A 17,166-nucleotide genomic window follows, 5' to 3' on the forward strand; every position below is an offset into this window, starting at 1 on the left:
CTGAAACCATGAGCCGAAGTAAATCTCTCTTCCTTTAATTTGTCAGGCATTCTCTCATAGTGATGTAAATGTAACAAGTGCACATGTACACTAATGGCAAGTTTAATATGTAAAATAGATAGTAAGGTGTTAATAACAACTAATAGCACACAATTATGATAATAAACTATAATGGGATTGTCAGTACTGTTACGCCTGTTACAATTATGATAATAAACTATAATGGGATTGTCAGTACTGTTACGCCTGTCCTTTGAGGGCCATCATTAATTAAGAGAAGGGTTACTTAAACTTGTGGTGGCTCTCCGATTGATCAAACAGCCGCTCAAAGCCATATGTTAATACCAGCCTGGTGAAAGTGGGCTCTTTGGGGGAAGTCTGTGTTATTCTGTCAGTAGCACCTGGACCTGGTTGTAACCCCAGTGGCTTTTCAGTCATTCACTCAGCAGTAACAGTTTTTCTTTGAATTTTGCCGAGTTGATTTTATCAATAGAGTCCTGTCCCTTCCTAGCTGAATCTACTTTTATAAACTTGAAAGCTTTCCCCACATATTCCCTGGTGGAAAAAAAAAAAAAAAACTTCAAGAAAACACATTAGAATATTAAGTGGGTAACTGAGTATTCTTCAACTGGGACATGGCGAGCTAAGTATCACTCGTAGGTCAAATCCTGCCCGGAGTCTGCCTGTGTAAGTGTCATGTATTGGAATACAAATACGTGCTTTAACATATGTACTTCCCAGTTACAACAACAGTACTGAATTATTGTTTAAGAGTCTACCATATGACCCACAAGGCCAAAGAAATTTACAATCTGACCCTTTACAAAACGTGTATTCTGACCCCATCTACATTCACCAATTCTTAATATTTTGCTATTTGGATTATTCATGTCTCTAAACACAGAAAAACATGCACAGTCTCCCCATCTGTTCCTCCTCTCCATCCCTGTTTTATGCCCTTGCGACCTCCCTCTTTCTACATGTTAAGACACATGTGTGCACACAGACGTACACACACGATTTTATTTGAGCCACTTAGAAGTAAGATTACAGATGTAATACACCCTTAAATAACCCCAGTGTATACTTAAAACTAAAGCATCCACCCACTATTTAAATTTCACTGCATAGCCTTATTTGCTTTTCCTTCTAGAGTCTGGAATTCAATTACGGCTCCTACATTACTTTTGGGCAGCATATATATCTTTGCTTACCAGAGTTTTTTCATAACAATGATTTTTTTTTCAAGTTCCTAAAAACCAGCCCCAAAGATTCCCAAGTCTTAGTGTAATCATTAGCTCTGTGTAAGTGAAACCTATATATAAAAGTCATCGTAGTAAATTTGTGTGTCCCATTTCTCCTATGGGATTGAGACAGTTATGTGGTTTAGTTCTGAACTTGAGCTACTAAGATGTGGGCTTTACTTGAAACTGTAACGTGGAGACATCGCAGTGTGTAGAAAAGGTGGATGAGAAAGGACGGGATGCCTTCCGTGTAATTAAGAACACGGTCCTTCCTGCCTGCTCCTGTGGCTGGCCTCTGTTAGCTCTTGGCTGGGTGGCTCTTCCTTCTGGCTTTGCTTCTGACTGGGGCTTGGCTCTTCTCCAGCATCATTAGGTTACAGCAAGGAGTTGGAAACAGACCTGCAGTTATTTAAATCTTCCAGCCCAAATTGTTCCTGCTGGCTGCCATACAAAGCTTGTATGTTTGTAGGCTATGTGCTGAATAGTGTGCTGTGTTCCAGGGAGCATGTGTGCATCTGGGAACTTGCACAGGGAGAACACCTTCTTGTTTGTGCTCACGATCCAGGATGCCACAGTCCTAGGGGACCTCATGGAGGTCAGAGGCCTGTCCTTTATTGTGGTCACTGATGATCCGTAGAGAGTACAGACTCACTTTCTTACTTTCCTGAGAGGCACTCGATTCAGTCCAAAAGTCTCTCGAATGCTCACTGAAGCCTAGCTGCCGTCTGTACTGGTCACTGCCTTGTTTGCAGTTGCCTTCTTCAGTAAAGAGCATGTTTCCTCCTCAGAGACGTGGACTCAAAAAGCAGGGGTGTGCCTTATTTCAAACATGGCTGCCTCGGACCCAGTGGTATCTTGAAGAGTTTCAGAGCCAAAAAGAATGGGAGAGAGACAGAAAGAGGCAGGACAGAGTGAGGGGGGAGAAAAGGAAGAAAAGATAAAGGAAAAAGGGAGGAAGGATGGGAGGGAGAGAGAGAAGAAGGATGGGAAGGAGGGAGGAAGGGAGGGAGGAAGGATGGGAGGGAGGGAGGAAGGATGGGAGGGAGGGAGAGGGAGGAAGGATGGGAGGGAAGCAGGAAAGATGGGAGAGAGGGAAGAAGGGTGGGAGAGAGGGAGGGAGGAAGGGAGGGAGGAAGGATGGGAGGGAGGAAGAGAGGAAGGATGGGAGAGAGGGAGGGAGGAAGGATGGGAGGAGGGAGGCAGGAAGGATGGGAGGGAGGGAAGAAGGATGGGAGAGAGGGAGGGAGGAAGGAAGGGAGGGAGGAAGAGAAGAAGGATGGGAGAGAGGAAGAGAGGAAGGATGGGAGGGAGGGAGGAAGGATGGGAAGGAGGAAGGAAGGATGGGAGGGAGGGAGGGAGGAAGGGAGGATGGGAGGGAGGGAGGGAAGAGAGGACATATTTGTGTTCTGGTAAGAGGCAAAGCAGGAAAGAGAAAAATGGAGAAGGGGAGGTAGATGTGGAGGGAAAGAGGGAGAGATGGAAAGATGGAGGGGGATTTCAGGATGGATGTATAGGCATAAACAACTAGAAACCAGAGAGGTGGAAAAAGAATTGCTACTTGGGGGCTTAGAGTTTGTTCCTCTGGAGAAACCCCACTTCCATGTTTGTTATGAGTTAGCTGGGACGTGGGCCTAGCTGGTTGACTCTGTATGATGCATAACTGCTCTGTGCCTCAACCACTCATCTGGGAAATGGGGATAGTTATGCCTGATCCATATGGTTGTCTGGATGATGAATGATAGGTCCCGCTGCTTAGACAGAGCAGGCACAGCTGGGCTAAGTGCTCAGCCTACACAGGCTACAAATGTTCCATCCACGTTACCGGTGCCCACCAAACCAGTCTTCCTCTTTGCTAAGACAGTCACTGATCTGGAACCTGCTCTCTTGACTTGAGTAATTAAAATTTGAAAGTTGAAGCCTGTGTGAAGAGAATTCACTGGTGCATTTTGAGTCTTGGGTTGACAAAGTACTTTCCCAGTTTTCAGAACGACTCCAGCAACTTTTACATAACACAAGCTAAGGCTAGTGACCCCTTTTCATTATCTCTCTGTGCTTTTCTAAGAGTCTTTTATGTAAATGCACCAATTAAGAGTCCTCACTGTGCCACTGCCTCTCTGACTGCCTCTCGAACTACAGTGGGAACCCCCAAGTTCTAGTGCAGTGGTCCTCAACCTTCCTAACGCTGTGACCCTTTAATACAGTTTTTCATGTTGTGATGACTCCCAACCATAAAGTGATTTTCACTGTTACTTCACAATTGTCATTTTGCCACTGTTATGAACTGTAATGTAAACATTTTGGGAGATGGAGGTTTGCCAAAGAGGTCATGACCTTTCTTCTAGGGAAAAGGCATCTAAGTTTTGCTTTCTGGGAAGCCCCATCGTCCAATTTGAGGAAAGGTACATGTTCTGAGACTGGGAAAGATCTGGGAACAAGCAAATGGGTTGGTGTGTTGATGAACTCAAGTTCTCTGAAAAATAGAAATGCCTGTGTGGTCACACACACACACATACACACACACACACACACACACACACACGCACGCACGCACGCACGCACACACACGCACGTGCACGTGCACAAACGCACATGCACACACACACACAAAACTGAAAAAAGAACTGAAAAGGAATTCATAATAATTTACTTTGCAAATGAGAACTGAAATCTTAAGGCAAAGTAAAGTAACTCTAGTTAAAGGAAAGTTGTAGCTAAAGTCAGTCCCTGGACCGTCATAGTTCATGCTTGTTATATCATCACTTGGGAGACTAAGGTAGGAGGATTACCATGAGTTTAAGGCTGGAGTAGCCTACGCCGAGAGTTCAAGATTGGGTTGGGTCATAGAATAAGACCCTGACCCAAAATATAAAATGAAAGTAATTGGTTAATTAATTTAATAACAGGATGGTCCAAGTATAAATTGAAAAATCTGGGTCCTTTAAAAGAGACTTGGTGTATTTTCTACTATTTTATTCTTCCCTGGATTTATTTATTCCTAGGACAAAATTTTGTAGTGAAAAATATACTGTTCAGAAAATAAAATCTCGGGAGTTAGGTGGGAGCTACTAAATTTAATTATTTAAACAACTCGGAAAGTGACTAAAGAAGAGACTGCCCAGGAACCGGACAGCATCAGATCCGCTGTGGCCAGTGCACAGTTGGCCAAAAGAAGCCATGTGCAGAGTGGTATGGGGCTTGTGGATGGTGGCATTTCTGCCTCCACAAGAAGCCCAGAGCCTCATCTAAGATGGAAAACACACTGGGATGAGGGTGTCTCGCCTTTAGAAGAGGCTGCCCTGTCTTCCCACTGGTCTCCCATCTTAAATCTGATCTGCATACTGTTGACTCCCTTCTAGCCCAGCTCCCAACCACCTCCTTCCAGTTGCCACCTGGGCACTCAGTTCTCAGACTTGCAGCCGCTGACTCCTGCAGCCTGATTCCTACATCTGTAAGACCCTATAACCAGCGCCATGCCCCACAGCCCCACTGCCCTTCAGTACTGACCTCGAATTTCATGCTCATCAGACATGCCCCTCTGTTTTGCAACCTGAGTCTTTTGCTGATTGCGACTTTGAACCGCTGCATAATTGTTCTAGGCTGCAGATCATGCATCTGTCACTTGAGGATAAGGAGTGCAGGGATTTAAATAGATTAATGTAACAAATGCAGCCCTTGGAATGATGTTGGTCCCCAAATATGGGCTATAGAAAGGTCAGCGACTATCTACAATTGCTCTTCAGGGCCCAAGCATGTTAATGTTTTTATTGCCATATCAAAAGTTGCCATTAATATCTCAGAGCAATACCCATATAATGCCTCACATTGTTTATAGATTAGATGCTCAGATAGGGTGATACCAGGCTCTCTGCTCAGAATATCACAGGGCTGAACTCAAGATGCTGGTAGGGCTGAGACCCTGCACATCTTCCAGGTCTATCCCAAGCTCGTGGCAGTTAACAGAATTTAAACTTTTGCAGCTGTGGTGTTCATAGCCAGCAGGAACTTGTGACACCTTCTGTTTAAAAGATCCCTGTTTATATCACTGCCAATCAGGTCATCTTTCAGTTAACTTAGAGGCAATTGTTTAAAGCCATAACCTTATCAGGGCCATGGGTTTTACTTGTTCTCGAGGGGAGATTACCTAGGGTGTGTACATCTGGAGATGTGATTCTCAGAGGCCTGAGAGTCCTGCCTACACACTGGGTAATTGAAAATACTATCTTTGCCATTCTCTTTGAATACCTGGGATAAACCTGATAATCGCCAAGCTGAGTTCAGGTGTTTAGAGTAGTTTCTTTCAGCAGCCAGAGGTTTTCACATTGGTGTGACTCCTGAAACTGACACTCTTTCTTGTCATGTAGGGTTTTTGTTGGTTTTTTATTTTGTTCCAAACTGATGGAGTCAATCAGTGCCTTTGGAAGTCTCCCAAGAGGAGGACAATTAGAGATGTGCAGCAATACATCTGTTGGCCAGTTGTCCTGGGGGCTTCAAAGGATGACCCGCAATTTGCATTCACTTTCAGAACCATTCATTTATTCTTAAGACCCCTAACAGATGGGTAGCCCAGATAGCACCCTCCTTAATTATGAGTGTGATTGTCAGCCAGTCGTGCCCCTTTCTGGGTTCAAAGTCAATCTATGCCTGCCCAGGAATGTTCTCCTGTGGTGGGTCTTTGCACTGTTTTCAGAAGCATTTCTTGCCTCTCATTTTCCTTCCCAAACAAGTCTAGACTTCTTTTTTTCTCTTTCTTTTCTTTTTCTCTTTCTCTTACTCCTCTTCCTCCTTCTCCTCCTTCTCCTTCTTCACCTTCCCCCTCGCCTTTCCCTTCCCCTCCCCCTTTCTCCTTCTCCTCTTTCTCTTCATCCTCTTCTTCATCCTCCACCTCCTCCTCTTCTTTCTTCTTCTTTGACATTTAGTAAGCAAAGTAGTGGGTTTCATCATATCTTCATGCATACCATTATACCTCGTGCCTTGGCCAACCCCACTCTTCTCCCATACCCTTTGACCTGCTGTTCCCTTCCTCCCCCTCAACAGTGGGGAGAAGTAATGGAATAAATATGGCAAGAAAGAGATAGAGGGACTAGACTTCTTTATTCTATTAATTAATCTTACATTCCATTAAAAAGGTATTTTCAGTGAAAGCCAATAGAATGTATAAAAGGTATAACCCATAGTGACTATATGAAGGGTGTAAATTTCACAAAGGATATATTTAAATCAATTAATAAGAAAAATGTGAGGATAAGAACACCGTAGGCAATAAAACCTTTTCAAGGTTTCTAGTTTAACGGTGTCTTGTTTTGTGTGTGTGCTGTGTGTTTGTGCACTTTTCTATTACTGTTATAAAACAACCTGACCAACAAAACTTATAAAAGGACGTGTTTAATTGGGCTTATGGTTTCAGAGGGTTAGAGTCCATGATGGCAGTACAAAGGCATGGAAGAGGAACAGCTGAGAGCGAACATCTTGATTCACAAACAGGAGGCAGAGAAAGCACACTGGGAATGGTGGGAGTCTTTTGAAGCTTCAAAGTCCACCGCCAGTGTCACACTTCCTCCCACAAAGTCACACCTCCTTACTTCTTCCCTAAGAGTTCCACCACTAAGGACTAACCATGCAAATATATGAGCCTATGGAGACCATTCTCATTCAAATGAACATACTGTCCATGTTATTTTTTGAGACAAGGTCTCTTATTGAACCTGGAGCTTACCAATTACACAAGCAGCCAGCAAACACTAGGACTTTTTCTGCCTCCAGCTTCCTAGTGCTGGGACTTCAGGCATGTGCTGTCAGCCCGGTTTTTCTCTTGGGTTCTAGGGATCAGAACCCAGGTCTTCATGCTTGCTTAGCAAGCACTCTCCCAACTAAACTATTCTCTACCCAGCTTTAATTATATTTTTTAAATATCTGTTGATGCCAGGTTCTAAGAAATAAGGCATGGAAATAAGGCATTTAGATGCAATGAAAAATACCTGGCCTTTTAAAGTACGGTTCCTTAAGATGCTAAATTCCCTTTGTAGCAACATTTGACTTGCAGTTGTTTACAAATGTATCAAGCTAAAGGGAAAATTGAATTTGGCAGTGGCTAGCTAGGGTTTGGGAAATCTAAAGTGTCTATTTATTCTGGCATTTCCTAACTGCAATTTCATTGGGTGATATGTCCAGATGGCTGGCACCCTGACAGCAAAGTGGACTACTACCAAAATGAAATTAACTCACAAAGATAATCTAAAATAATACTTGGGCTCCTTTTCTTTCTTCTAGGACAATACCATCTTATTCTTGAGAGGTTGTAAAGAGCTTGGACTTAAAGAATCTCAACTCTTTGACCCGAGTGACCTCCAGGATACTTCCAACAGGGTCACTGCCAAGTGAGTAACGCCTGATTTATGTTTAAAGGAAACCCTTGGTATTTTGATTTGCAGTTTTGGGAGGATGTTGTAAGTTCTAAGAGGTAGAAGATTAGGTATACCTAATAAAATAAAAATGCACAAGTGAAAACTCAAGCTTTCACAACCCAGCGTTCTGCCCCTCTGTGCAGAACCCCATTCTGAGCTGATAGAACTTTTCAAATACACATAGAGCCAGAATTTTAGAAAATGTTAAGTAAGGTTTAGCAGGGAGGCTACAGAGAAATATGTACAAAATCTGTGCGCCTTAGACAGCATCCCTTTTATTGGCTCCAACGAGGCAGCTGAATAGGCTCTTGGCAGATTGCACAGGAGGTGAACAGATTGTTTGCACTGTTGGTGATGTAGAGAAGGCATTTGATGGTGGCGAACTGGCTCCTTCATTTACTGGCTCCTCCATTTACTGGCTCCTCCATTTACATTTGTAGCCATTTTCTCGGATGTGACAGTGATTAAGCTTTTCAGAGATGGATCATTGGCCTTTTGGCCATTTCTGCCTGTATCTATTTAGTGAACCATATTTGGGACCAAAGAATCTTGTGATAGGATGAGTTTCCGAATAAAGAGATAGTCATGACTAGAGTAAGAAGATTCATCCTTATAGGATGGCAAAAATAGGTTGTCTGTAGCCCAGGAATTCTGCAGAGCCTGTAATGTCATATAACACATTTGTCATTTTATTCAAACAGTATGTAGCATGAGAATGAGTAAGCAAAAAGCTGGAGTCTCTTCTGTGGCTGGAGAGATGGCACAGTGATTAAGAGGAGGTAACACTGGTAGAGGATCACAGTTCGATTCCCAGCACCCATATCAGACAACTTAGAACCGCCTATAACTCCAGTTCCGAGGATCTGTCTCTCTTTTAGCCTCTATGGGCTAGCTACGTTCGTGACTCATGCTCATAGACGACATACACATATACACATAATTAAAAAATACACCTTTTGAAAAGTATCTAAAGGTCAGGTATAGTGGCATATCCTGTAATCCCAGTGTGTAGGCAGTAGAGACAAGAGGATCTCTACAAGACTAAGGCCAGCCTGGGCTACAGAATTCGAACACCAAGCAAACCAGGCTTCATAAGGGCAGCACTGTTACAAATAACAATAACAATAAAACCCGGTGAGCTGAACAGAGTAGAAGGGACCTGAGATTTGATGATTTGAGGCATTGCCATTTTATCACAGGAGAACAGAAAGGAGAGAAGCCATAGTTCAGAGCTGTCCTTTTTGCTCTGCTTCCGTATCTTGATTTTTTTTTAATTATGACTATGGGAAACTTGAAACTACTGAGTGAATGAAGGCAAGGAGTTTACAGTGGGTTCTGTGGTTCATGACTGGGAACAAGGAGAGTCAGCCATGACCAGTAGGTCAGGGTAACCATCACACGCTCCATTTGTTACTGAGCTAAATCTTAACTCTGTGAAGTTCTTCATTTTGGGAAATGATTTTAGGTTCTGGCTAAACTCACATTTCTAGTCTCACCTGCATGGCAAGTGACCAGAAACAATAGCAACTGTGCAATGCCCTAGGTAATAATAATTAGTCACACACTCCTTGGGGAAGGTGAGGAAAGTTTACTCTGGTGCTTTACTCTAACACTTTTCTTCCATTTCCTCTTCCTCCTCCTCCTTCTCCCCTCCTCCTCCTCCTCCTCCTCCTCCTCCTCCTCCTCCTTCTTCTTCTTCTTCTTCTTCTTCTTCTTCTCCTTCCTCCTCCTCCTCCTCCTCCTCCTCCTCCTCCTCATCATCATCATCATCAATCTTGGGCTACCTTTAAACAATAAATTACCAGATCAGGAGAATTCCAAGGCCAGTTGGTTTTAGAATCTAAAACAGAAACTCGGATCTTCTTCATTGCTCGTCTACGACAATCAAGGCATCCAAAATCTGAGTCCAGCCCCCGGTCTGTAGCTCTCTCAGTCTGTGCCTTGCTGAGTTCCTTAGCACCGTGTTCTCATCCACAGAGTGCAAGCGGCTGGATCAAATGGTCTTCCAGATGTGACTTTAAGAAGAGCTTGGTCATTGCAGTGTAGGAGGAGCTAAGGTGGCAGGAGTAAAGAGAGGAAGAGGAGGAGAAAGGGAGGAAGAGGAGAAGGAAGAGGAGGAGCTAGGAGAGAGACGGAGAACGAGAGAGGGGGACATGGAGGCTGATGTTCACTTGTCTGTAGCAGTCAAAGGTAGTTGGTATATGTAGGTTGGATGTTGGGTTACACCTCTGATTGTATGGGCATCTTGTTATTGATCATTACCAAATATATAAGCCTTTGATTAATCTTTAAGCATTAGAGTCTCACTTTTCTACTGGGCCTGCATGGTTGGCGGGATGGTCTGAGCAATGCCCAGCCTTGCAGAGACAGTGTGGAAGATTGGCAGAGCCATCTCCCATTCTGGCGTCTCGTGGGTGGCAGGGCTGGTGTTTCTGGCTGTTCGTTTCTAGCTGTGGCATGCACGTGGCCTCTGGCCATGTGGTTGAGCTAGGCAGAGCCGCTGCAGCCTAGACAGTCGGCTTGACCGGTGGCTGTTTTTAAAATAATTATTATGACATTAATATTAATTAATACTAATATTGATGGGAAAGCAAGGCAATCAACTTCTAAAGAAATACATTAATTCAGAGGCACCAGAAGCAACCCACCAGGAGAAAGTCACATAGTCCAGTCTCAAGTGGTCACAGTCCCTTTGTATGGCAGCATCTTCATCTTTTCTTGTCCTTCCAGTCTTTCTATCTTTGTCCTCTTCTCCTTCCTCTCCCTCCCACCTCCTGTCCCTTTATCCTCTCCTCTACCTCACTTTCTGCATTTTTCTCTGTTTCTTTCCTTTTTAGATTGCCCTTCACTTGTGCACTGCAATCCTTAGGCACTCATTTCTCATCACCTTCCCTTATATCTCTATACCTTCTTCATTCATCCACTGAACAAATCATTACTGAGTAGGTACTATGTGTAAGATATTTTCACCTTCTGGGAGAAAAATGCACATACAAGACAACCAGAATCCTCTGTTCATATTGGATTCCCTCTATAGTGTTGAGAACTTAGAAATAAATTGTAAGAAAGAAAATAACCACAGGGAGGGAGAACACAGAGAGGACCATAAAAGGCAAGATAGAAAAGATAGTAGTCAGTCCATCTGAAGGGGTCAGGATAGCCCATCTGAAGGGCTCAAGGATAGCCCCTCTGAAGGGGTCAAGGATAGCCCATTTGAAGGGATCAAGGATAGTCCATCTGAAAGAGTCAAGGATAGCCCATCTGAAGGGTTTCAGCTCAGGATTCAGACAGAGACAAGAATGAGACAGAAGCATCAGCTCTGGGGAGATTTGCTGGATGTTCAAGGTAAAGGAAAAGCAGAAAAGGCCAAGGAAGAGGAAACCGTTGATGCTTGAAAGAAAAGGCCAAGAGCCTGGTGAGGTTGGAGGGCCATGCTGAAGGGCAAGTGCAGTGGGAGCAGCCATCCACAATCAACGTCAATATTCAGTCTCTTTTGCAAAGAGATTGTCTCACTGGGTCGGCGTTTAGAAAATCATAAAGAACTTATACTTAAAATTACTTCACAAATTAATTTGTGGAGCTTAAGAGGGTGTTGCTTCAGGCTTTAGCAGGACTGTCGGAGTGGAACACGGGATAAATAAGCTGTCAGCATCACCATGTTTTCACAGGTGACTCTGCTTTAATTTGGCATGGCTCAAGGACTAGTTTTTAAAGTGCGGACTTCGTTGCTCGAATGATCCAGCATCGCCATTGTAACTCTATGGCTCCCCTTCTGAGAGGTGATCAGCTTACAGCGGAGAGGGAGAGTATCACTTTAATGTGAGTTAGTAGCATCAGCCAGGAGATACAGAATAAGGGATAGATCCCATGGAGGAAATTTGTATTTCCTAAAATTGATTTTTGGAAAAAAAAAAAAAAACACTCTAGTTTGCAGTGTAGGCCATTTTTCCTACCTGTTTTTGTCCCAAATGTGACTTAAATATATAAAAATGAAAACATTTTTAAGAGGTAAAGGCCTGCAAGTCATTATATTATTGGCTGTGTAACTGCATGAACTCTACCTGTAATGAATACCAGACAAGTTTGGTGGCCATGGAAGCACAGTGTGGAGGGGCACATAGCAAAGACCTTCCAGGGAACCAACATGGTCACACTGACATGTGGAGAGGCCGTGGATGGCTCCTGGGGCAGGAGTCTCTCTGAAAAATGGGAAGTATTTCCAAATAATTAGTGGTTTTGTGGAAACTACTCTAAAATCTTCTGCGAGGCCCTACGGTGTGCCACATACAATTTTTAGCATCCAGTCACAAATTCAAGCAGAGAACTTCTATTGTCAATGCAGGAAAAGGGTCAGTTTTTTCTCTATTCTTTTTGTTCTAAGATATTTTAGGTCTTCCTTGGATTTTTTTTTTCATCTCTCTGTTGCTAAATGAAAAAAAAAAAAATTAGCAGATATCTAAGACTAGAACAGCATGCCATTTCGTTTTGTTAAGCTCAAAAATATAAAACCATTTTCTCCATCAAATGTAAATTGTGTGAATGCTTGTCCTAACTGAAGCTCTGATCCTGGGCTCCCCTTTACAGAACAGGACTAGCTAGCATTTATGAGTCCTTCCAATATCAGTCAACTTAAAACTGCCCACCTACCCATTAAACATAGTTTGTTGGACTAGGCCAGAACTAAGTGACCATGACCTGAGCGCTCTGAGCCGTTGTTCTTGGCTTGTTTGAACCAGGAACTTTCTATGCCTCCCACCACCACCACCACCACCAAAATGACCAGAGAAAAGAAATCCACCATTGATTTTCCTAATATTTACATGTCAATATATTCATGGAGTTTTCAAGTACCTTTGGAAACGTTTTGCTACTTCATGGTGTGAAGTCGGACTTTGGGTGGGGTTTAGTCAGGGGATAAACATGTATGTGGATTTGGGGACACGTGTACGAACATTTGGAAATAGCATCCATACTTTTCTGTTTATGGCCAATTTTTCATTCTAATTTGTAGCCAGAGCAGAAAAACGGGAAAAAAATATTTGGATAGCACTGTTTCTTATGCATGCATCTTCCCAAGTTGAAGCAGAATTCTCATCTTTTGTATGTTTAAAGGCATCCATCTTTCCTGGTATACTGCACAACTCCAGTCTTACCTGGCCCTGTGTTTGTTTGTGTTTTGTTTCTTTGTTGTGTTTTGTTTTTCTCGACAATTTGATGCTACAGCTGAAGCCACCAGCCAGAGGCCTTAAAAGCCAGCAGTATTCTTCTGGCTTTTGTTTTATGTGCTTCTTGCAAGTGTGTCTTAGAGATGTTTAAGGAAAGCCACACCAAAGAAACTGCTATTCTAATACTGCTTTTCTTTTCTTTCCTGACTTAGGAACCTCGATTATAGCAGGAAGCTGAAAAACGTAAGTGTTTTAACCTCTCTCTCCTCATTTGTATACTTCTGACTTTAGTGGTCCAAGGTTGACATTTAGCTAAATTTGGTGGATCTGATTGGCCTTATTAGAAAGATTATTTCTTAGGGAAAAGTATATGTACCTCTTACAGAATATTTGATAACTGTACTGATACTAAAAATAGGAGATTTGGGGGTTTCTCTCTAATCAGAGTTCATTCCTGAAGTAAATGAAGGCCTGTGTTCTGTGTGCAGTTTGTGTTCTTAAAACACACAGCGATCGGTTTCAACACCAACATTAGCCGTTTCCATCTGTGGTCTGGATGGGACCGCAGTCAGCACACATTGGTTATGTGATGGTTCTAGTTAATGTCCTGACATTCGGGATTGTCTGTTCTCTGGGAATTTATTTGTAAGAACTCAGTTACTAAAAGACCTTCTGGAAGTTTTGAAGGATTCATGATGCAAGTGTTTCCCACAGAGGTAGAAAACTGAATCCCATCACAATACTCATGCACACAGCTCTGCTTTGGGCCCACGGCCAGCTGGCCCCATACCCCTACACTCCATCATCCAGAGCATCTGGCCCACCATGGGAAAGGTAGTACAATAAGTTCTCCCCAGCAGAGATGCAGCAAAAATACAGAGTGTGAACATGAAGTCTAAGCTCTTGCATGGGCTTCCAACCCTCTATCTTCGTATTATTCTGCTAAGGATCACATCGTTAGCTGGTTCGATCTCTTTTCCCCAAGTCAAAGTAAAGAACATTTATGCTTTTGTGGACAATTCTTTGGAAAGAAAGCACAAAACTAATGTAGGATAGTAACCTCAGACCATTGGATAGTCATGAACATTCTTCAGCATCTAAGTGTGTTTAATTGATAGCAACTGTGTCAAGGCTAAAATTTCTCCATGTCAGATTAATGGGGATGTGGCAGCACTCTGAGGCAAGAGACCAGCGTGTCTCACTTTCTGTGTGGTGCTGTCTACTGGCTTCACTTAGATGTGCTGTGTTGATCCTGTGCCCAGAAGTACTCATTAACCTTTATCACTCCTTTAGGATAATTGCCATCCATTCCGGCAGGTTCTCCATGCACACACAAGTGGAAATTAGGGGGCTTCGAAAGCACCCATCTCAAATGGAGCTGACAGTCTCCTGCATTGCTTGTCTGGGTAAAGACTCCAAAGAGTTTGTGGGAAAACCCGCTGCCTGATGAGGATGTCATCTTGGAGGATTTATTTTCCCTTCTTACTCACTCAGAGATCACTTTCTCACAACCTTCCTTTCCCCCCCCCCCCCAAAGCTGGAGACTTATTTGACAGAATCGTGTGTCTCCGTCAACTGAGACAGCATTGGGTTCTCATTATCATGCTCTCAAATGAATGGATACGGCATGCACCGGTTTTCACAAGTTGCTGGGTTGTTCCTTCCTGCTTTGCTGTTCCTGAGGCGATATGATCCTCACTTTGAAAAACCATTCTTCAGGACAAATCTTCTCACTCTTGTATGTTCTTTTCTTCCACAGGTGTTAGTGACCATTTACTGGCTGGGGAAAGCTGCAAACAGCTGCGCATCCTATAGTGGAACCACACTGAACCTGAAGGAGTTTGAAGGGCTGTTGGCTCAGATGCGAAAGGTAACTTGGCTTTCCTTCCTCATCCCCTGAGTGCTGGACAAAGTGGAAAAGCAACCCGTTTTTAAGATTATTGCTGTTTTGCAGTTGGAGATGTGACTCCAACTGCAACTGCAGATGTGGGGAAGAGCACTTGATATTATTCCAGAGGACCTTGGTTCAATTCTCAGCACCCTCCTGGCAGTTCACAGCCATCAGTAACTCTAGTCCCAAGGGATATGATGCCCTCTTCTGACCCTTATAGGCATATATACAGAGAAGACATTCATACATGTAGAACTTTTTAAAAGTCTTTAATAAAATGACAATAATTATAGTTTTACATGGGGGAACTGTACTGACCCTAGATATGTGCTCAAGAAGAGAGCCATTTGTGTTACCCAGAGCATCTTTGCTTCCTGACTTTCATAGCACTCCAAGGCCTGCATCTTACACTCTTCAATGATTAGAAGATCTGAGCTGGCTCCTGCTGTGATTTCAAAAAAGAGAGTTCAGTATCTTGGTGCATGGCTTGGCACAGCTTGGAGCTCGGGGCCTGTGCATCTCAGGCGGTGATGCTTGAATTAAACAATGCGGTGTCACGCAAAACCAAACAGTTGCTCTTCACATTCAGCCAAAGGTCATCATGCTTGCCTGTTAGGACCTTGGTGTGGGTAAGGTGATGCCAGCCATGTCCTGGCCTCAGCTCCCACTCTGGACAGGATCTGAGGTGTTAGAAGTACCCCTTCTACTGTGTATGTCTCCTGACCATCATATATGAGCGATCTGGAAACTCAGAAAATGGTTTTAAAGCTTGATGTGTTTGTTTGATGAAGTATTTGCATATCATTAAGAACTTGGTTTGTTTGCCTGTGGGAAAGATGGTTGGAAGGTAAGAATTTGTTAAAGGAACAGTGGGATGCCTTGTATGTGCTTGTCTTTTAAAGACTCAGCAGTATAGTTAACTCATACAAAATATCAGTTCATAGTATTGCACAGGAGAATCCCAGCCAAGCAGCCTTGGTAAGCGGGAAGGCTTACTTGCAGTTAACATCCATCTATTTTGGCCAAGGCCATCTTAAAGTACAAACAATTGAGGCCAGCTATTCCTTGCTTTTCTACTACACGGAATGAATTCACTAACAAGACTCATTGAAAGATATTCCGAGGGCCGTCAAGATGGCTCAGTGGGTACAGATGCCGCCACCAAGCCTTATGACCTTTGTCCCAGCACTGAGACCCACGTTGTAGGAGAGAAGTGACTGCCATAAGTTGTCTCCAAACCTCCACATGTATATATGCTCAAATAACAGACATACTCACACACATACTCAGAGAGAGAGAGATTGAGAGAGAGACAGAGAGACAGAGAGACAGAGAGACAGAGACAGAGACAGAGACAGAGAGACATAGGGAGATGGAGACAGAGATACAGTAAGTGTTTTCAGGATATTCAGAACTTCATGACTTTTAATTTTGAAAGCGAGAATTAGTTCCAACTTTCTAATTAATCGCTCTTTTCCTTAAATTAATGCTTCTCAAGCTGTGAGTATAACCCCCACACAGAGGTCGCATATCAGATATTGATATTATGATTCACAACAACAACAAAATTATAGCTGTGAAGTAGCAGTGGAAATAATTTTATGGTTGGGGGTCACCACAACATGAGAAACTCTATTAAAGGGTTGCAGCATTCGACAGGTTGAGGACCATTGCCTTAAAGCTCATAGTCTCTGTATTTGCCCAAAGCCAGGCTGGCTCGTGTATCTCTAAATAGACAAAGCCAGGCTGGAAGTGTAGCTCAGTGTAGAGCACTTGTCCGGGACAGAAAAAAATGTATTTATGACATATAAAGCACATATATCCATACAGTAAGCACAGCATGCTGTGTCTTTTCCTGACTTCTCTACTGCCCTTTAAGTTTTCTTTTGTCTAACTATTCAGAGTGTCTTTTCCAGCTTGGAGTTGGGAATGTAAATGGTTGCTTCTATATTGATGTGTACAAGGGTAATACTACATGGGCCATCTGCTGGAACCTTATTTAAGTCTCATAATTCTGCTGATAAACCTAGTCTGTTCAGCTAGGTTCCCATCTTACTGAGACAATACCTTCAGCAGCCTTGAAGCGGCCTGGTGTTGACAGCTGCTTCTCTTTTGAGTGAATATGGACAGCATCACACAGGACATGATTCAGTGGTTGGCAGTGCTGGGCAAAGCATGGCTCTTCACAACTGGGGACACCTGTGGTCCTCCTATGTCATAGCTGTGTTAGAGAAAAGATGACCTAGCAGACTTTGGGCTATCCAAATACTGGCAATATTTTATGTATGGTGGGTATTCTATCATGGTCTCACTTATGGTTGAGTTCGATTGCAGACTGCAAAAACTCAAAATAAAAGCTGAAAGGAGTACAGCTATAAACAGAGTATTTTATTTCTTCTCATATAAGTGATATTTAGATATGAACAAGCAGTCCAGAGCTAGCGAGGGAGCTCTCCACCTGGGCA

General features: G+C 43.2%; 1 protein-coding gene across 17 annotated transcripts in view; it reads left to right on the top strand.

The window, feature by feature from the left end:
• Limch1 (LIM and calponin homology domains 1) overlaps positions 1–17,166 on the top strand; it is a 296,994-nt gene that overhangs the window by 196,481 nt on the left and 83,347 nt on the right. For all 17 annotated transcript variants that reach the window (XM_076938610.1, XM_076938595.1, XM_076938598.1 and 14 more), the window contains exons 4-6: positions 7,512–7,618; positions 13,023–13,053; positions 14,570–14,680. In XM_076938610.1, coding sequence (XP_076794725.1) covers positions 7,512–7,618; positions 13,023–13,053; positions 14,570–14,680 — 249 coding nt within the window. The remainder of the gene's footprint in view (positions 1–7,511; positions 7,619–13,022; positions 13,054–14,569; positions 14,681–17,166) is intronic.

Source organism: Arvicanthis niloticus, chromosome 7 (assembly GCF_011762505.2).
Source record: "Arvicanthis niloticus isolate mArvNil1 chromosome 7, mArvNil1.pat.X, whole genome shotgun sequence".
In the NCBI taxonomy this organism is placed as follows: Eukaryota; Metazoa; Chordata; class Mammalia; order Rodentia; family Muridae; genus Arvicanthis; species Arvicanthis niloticus.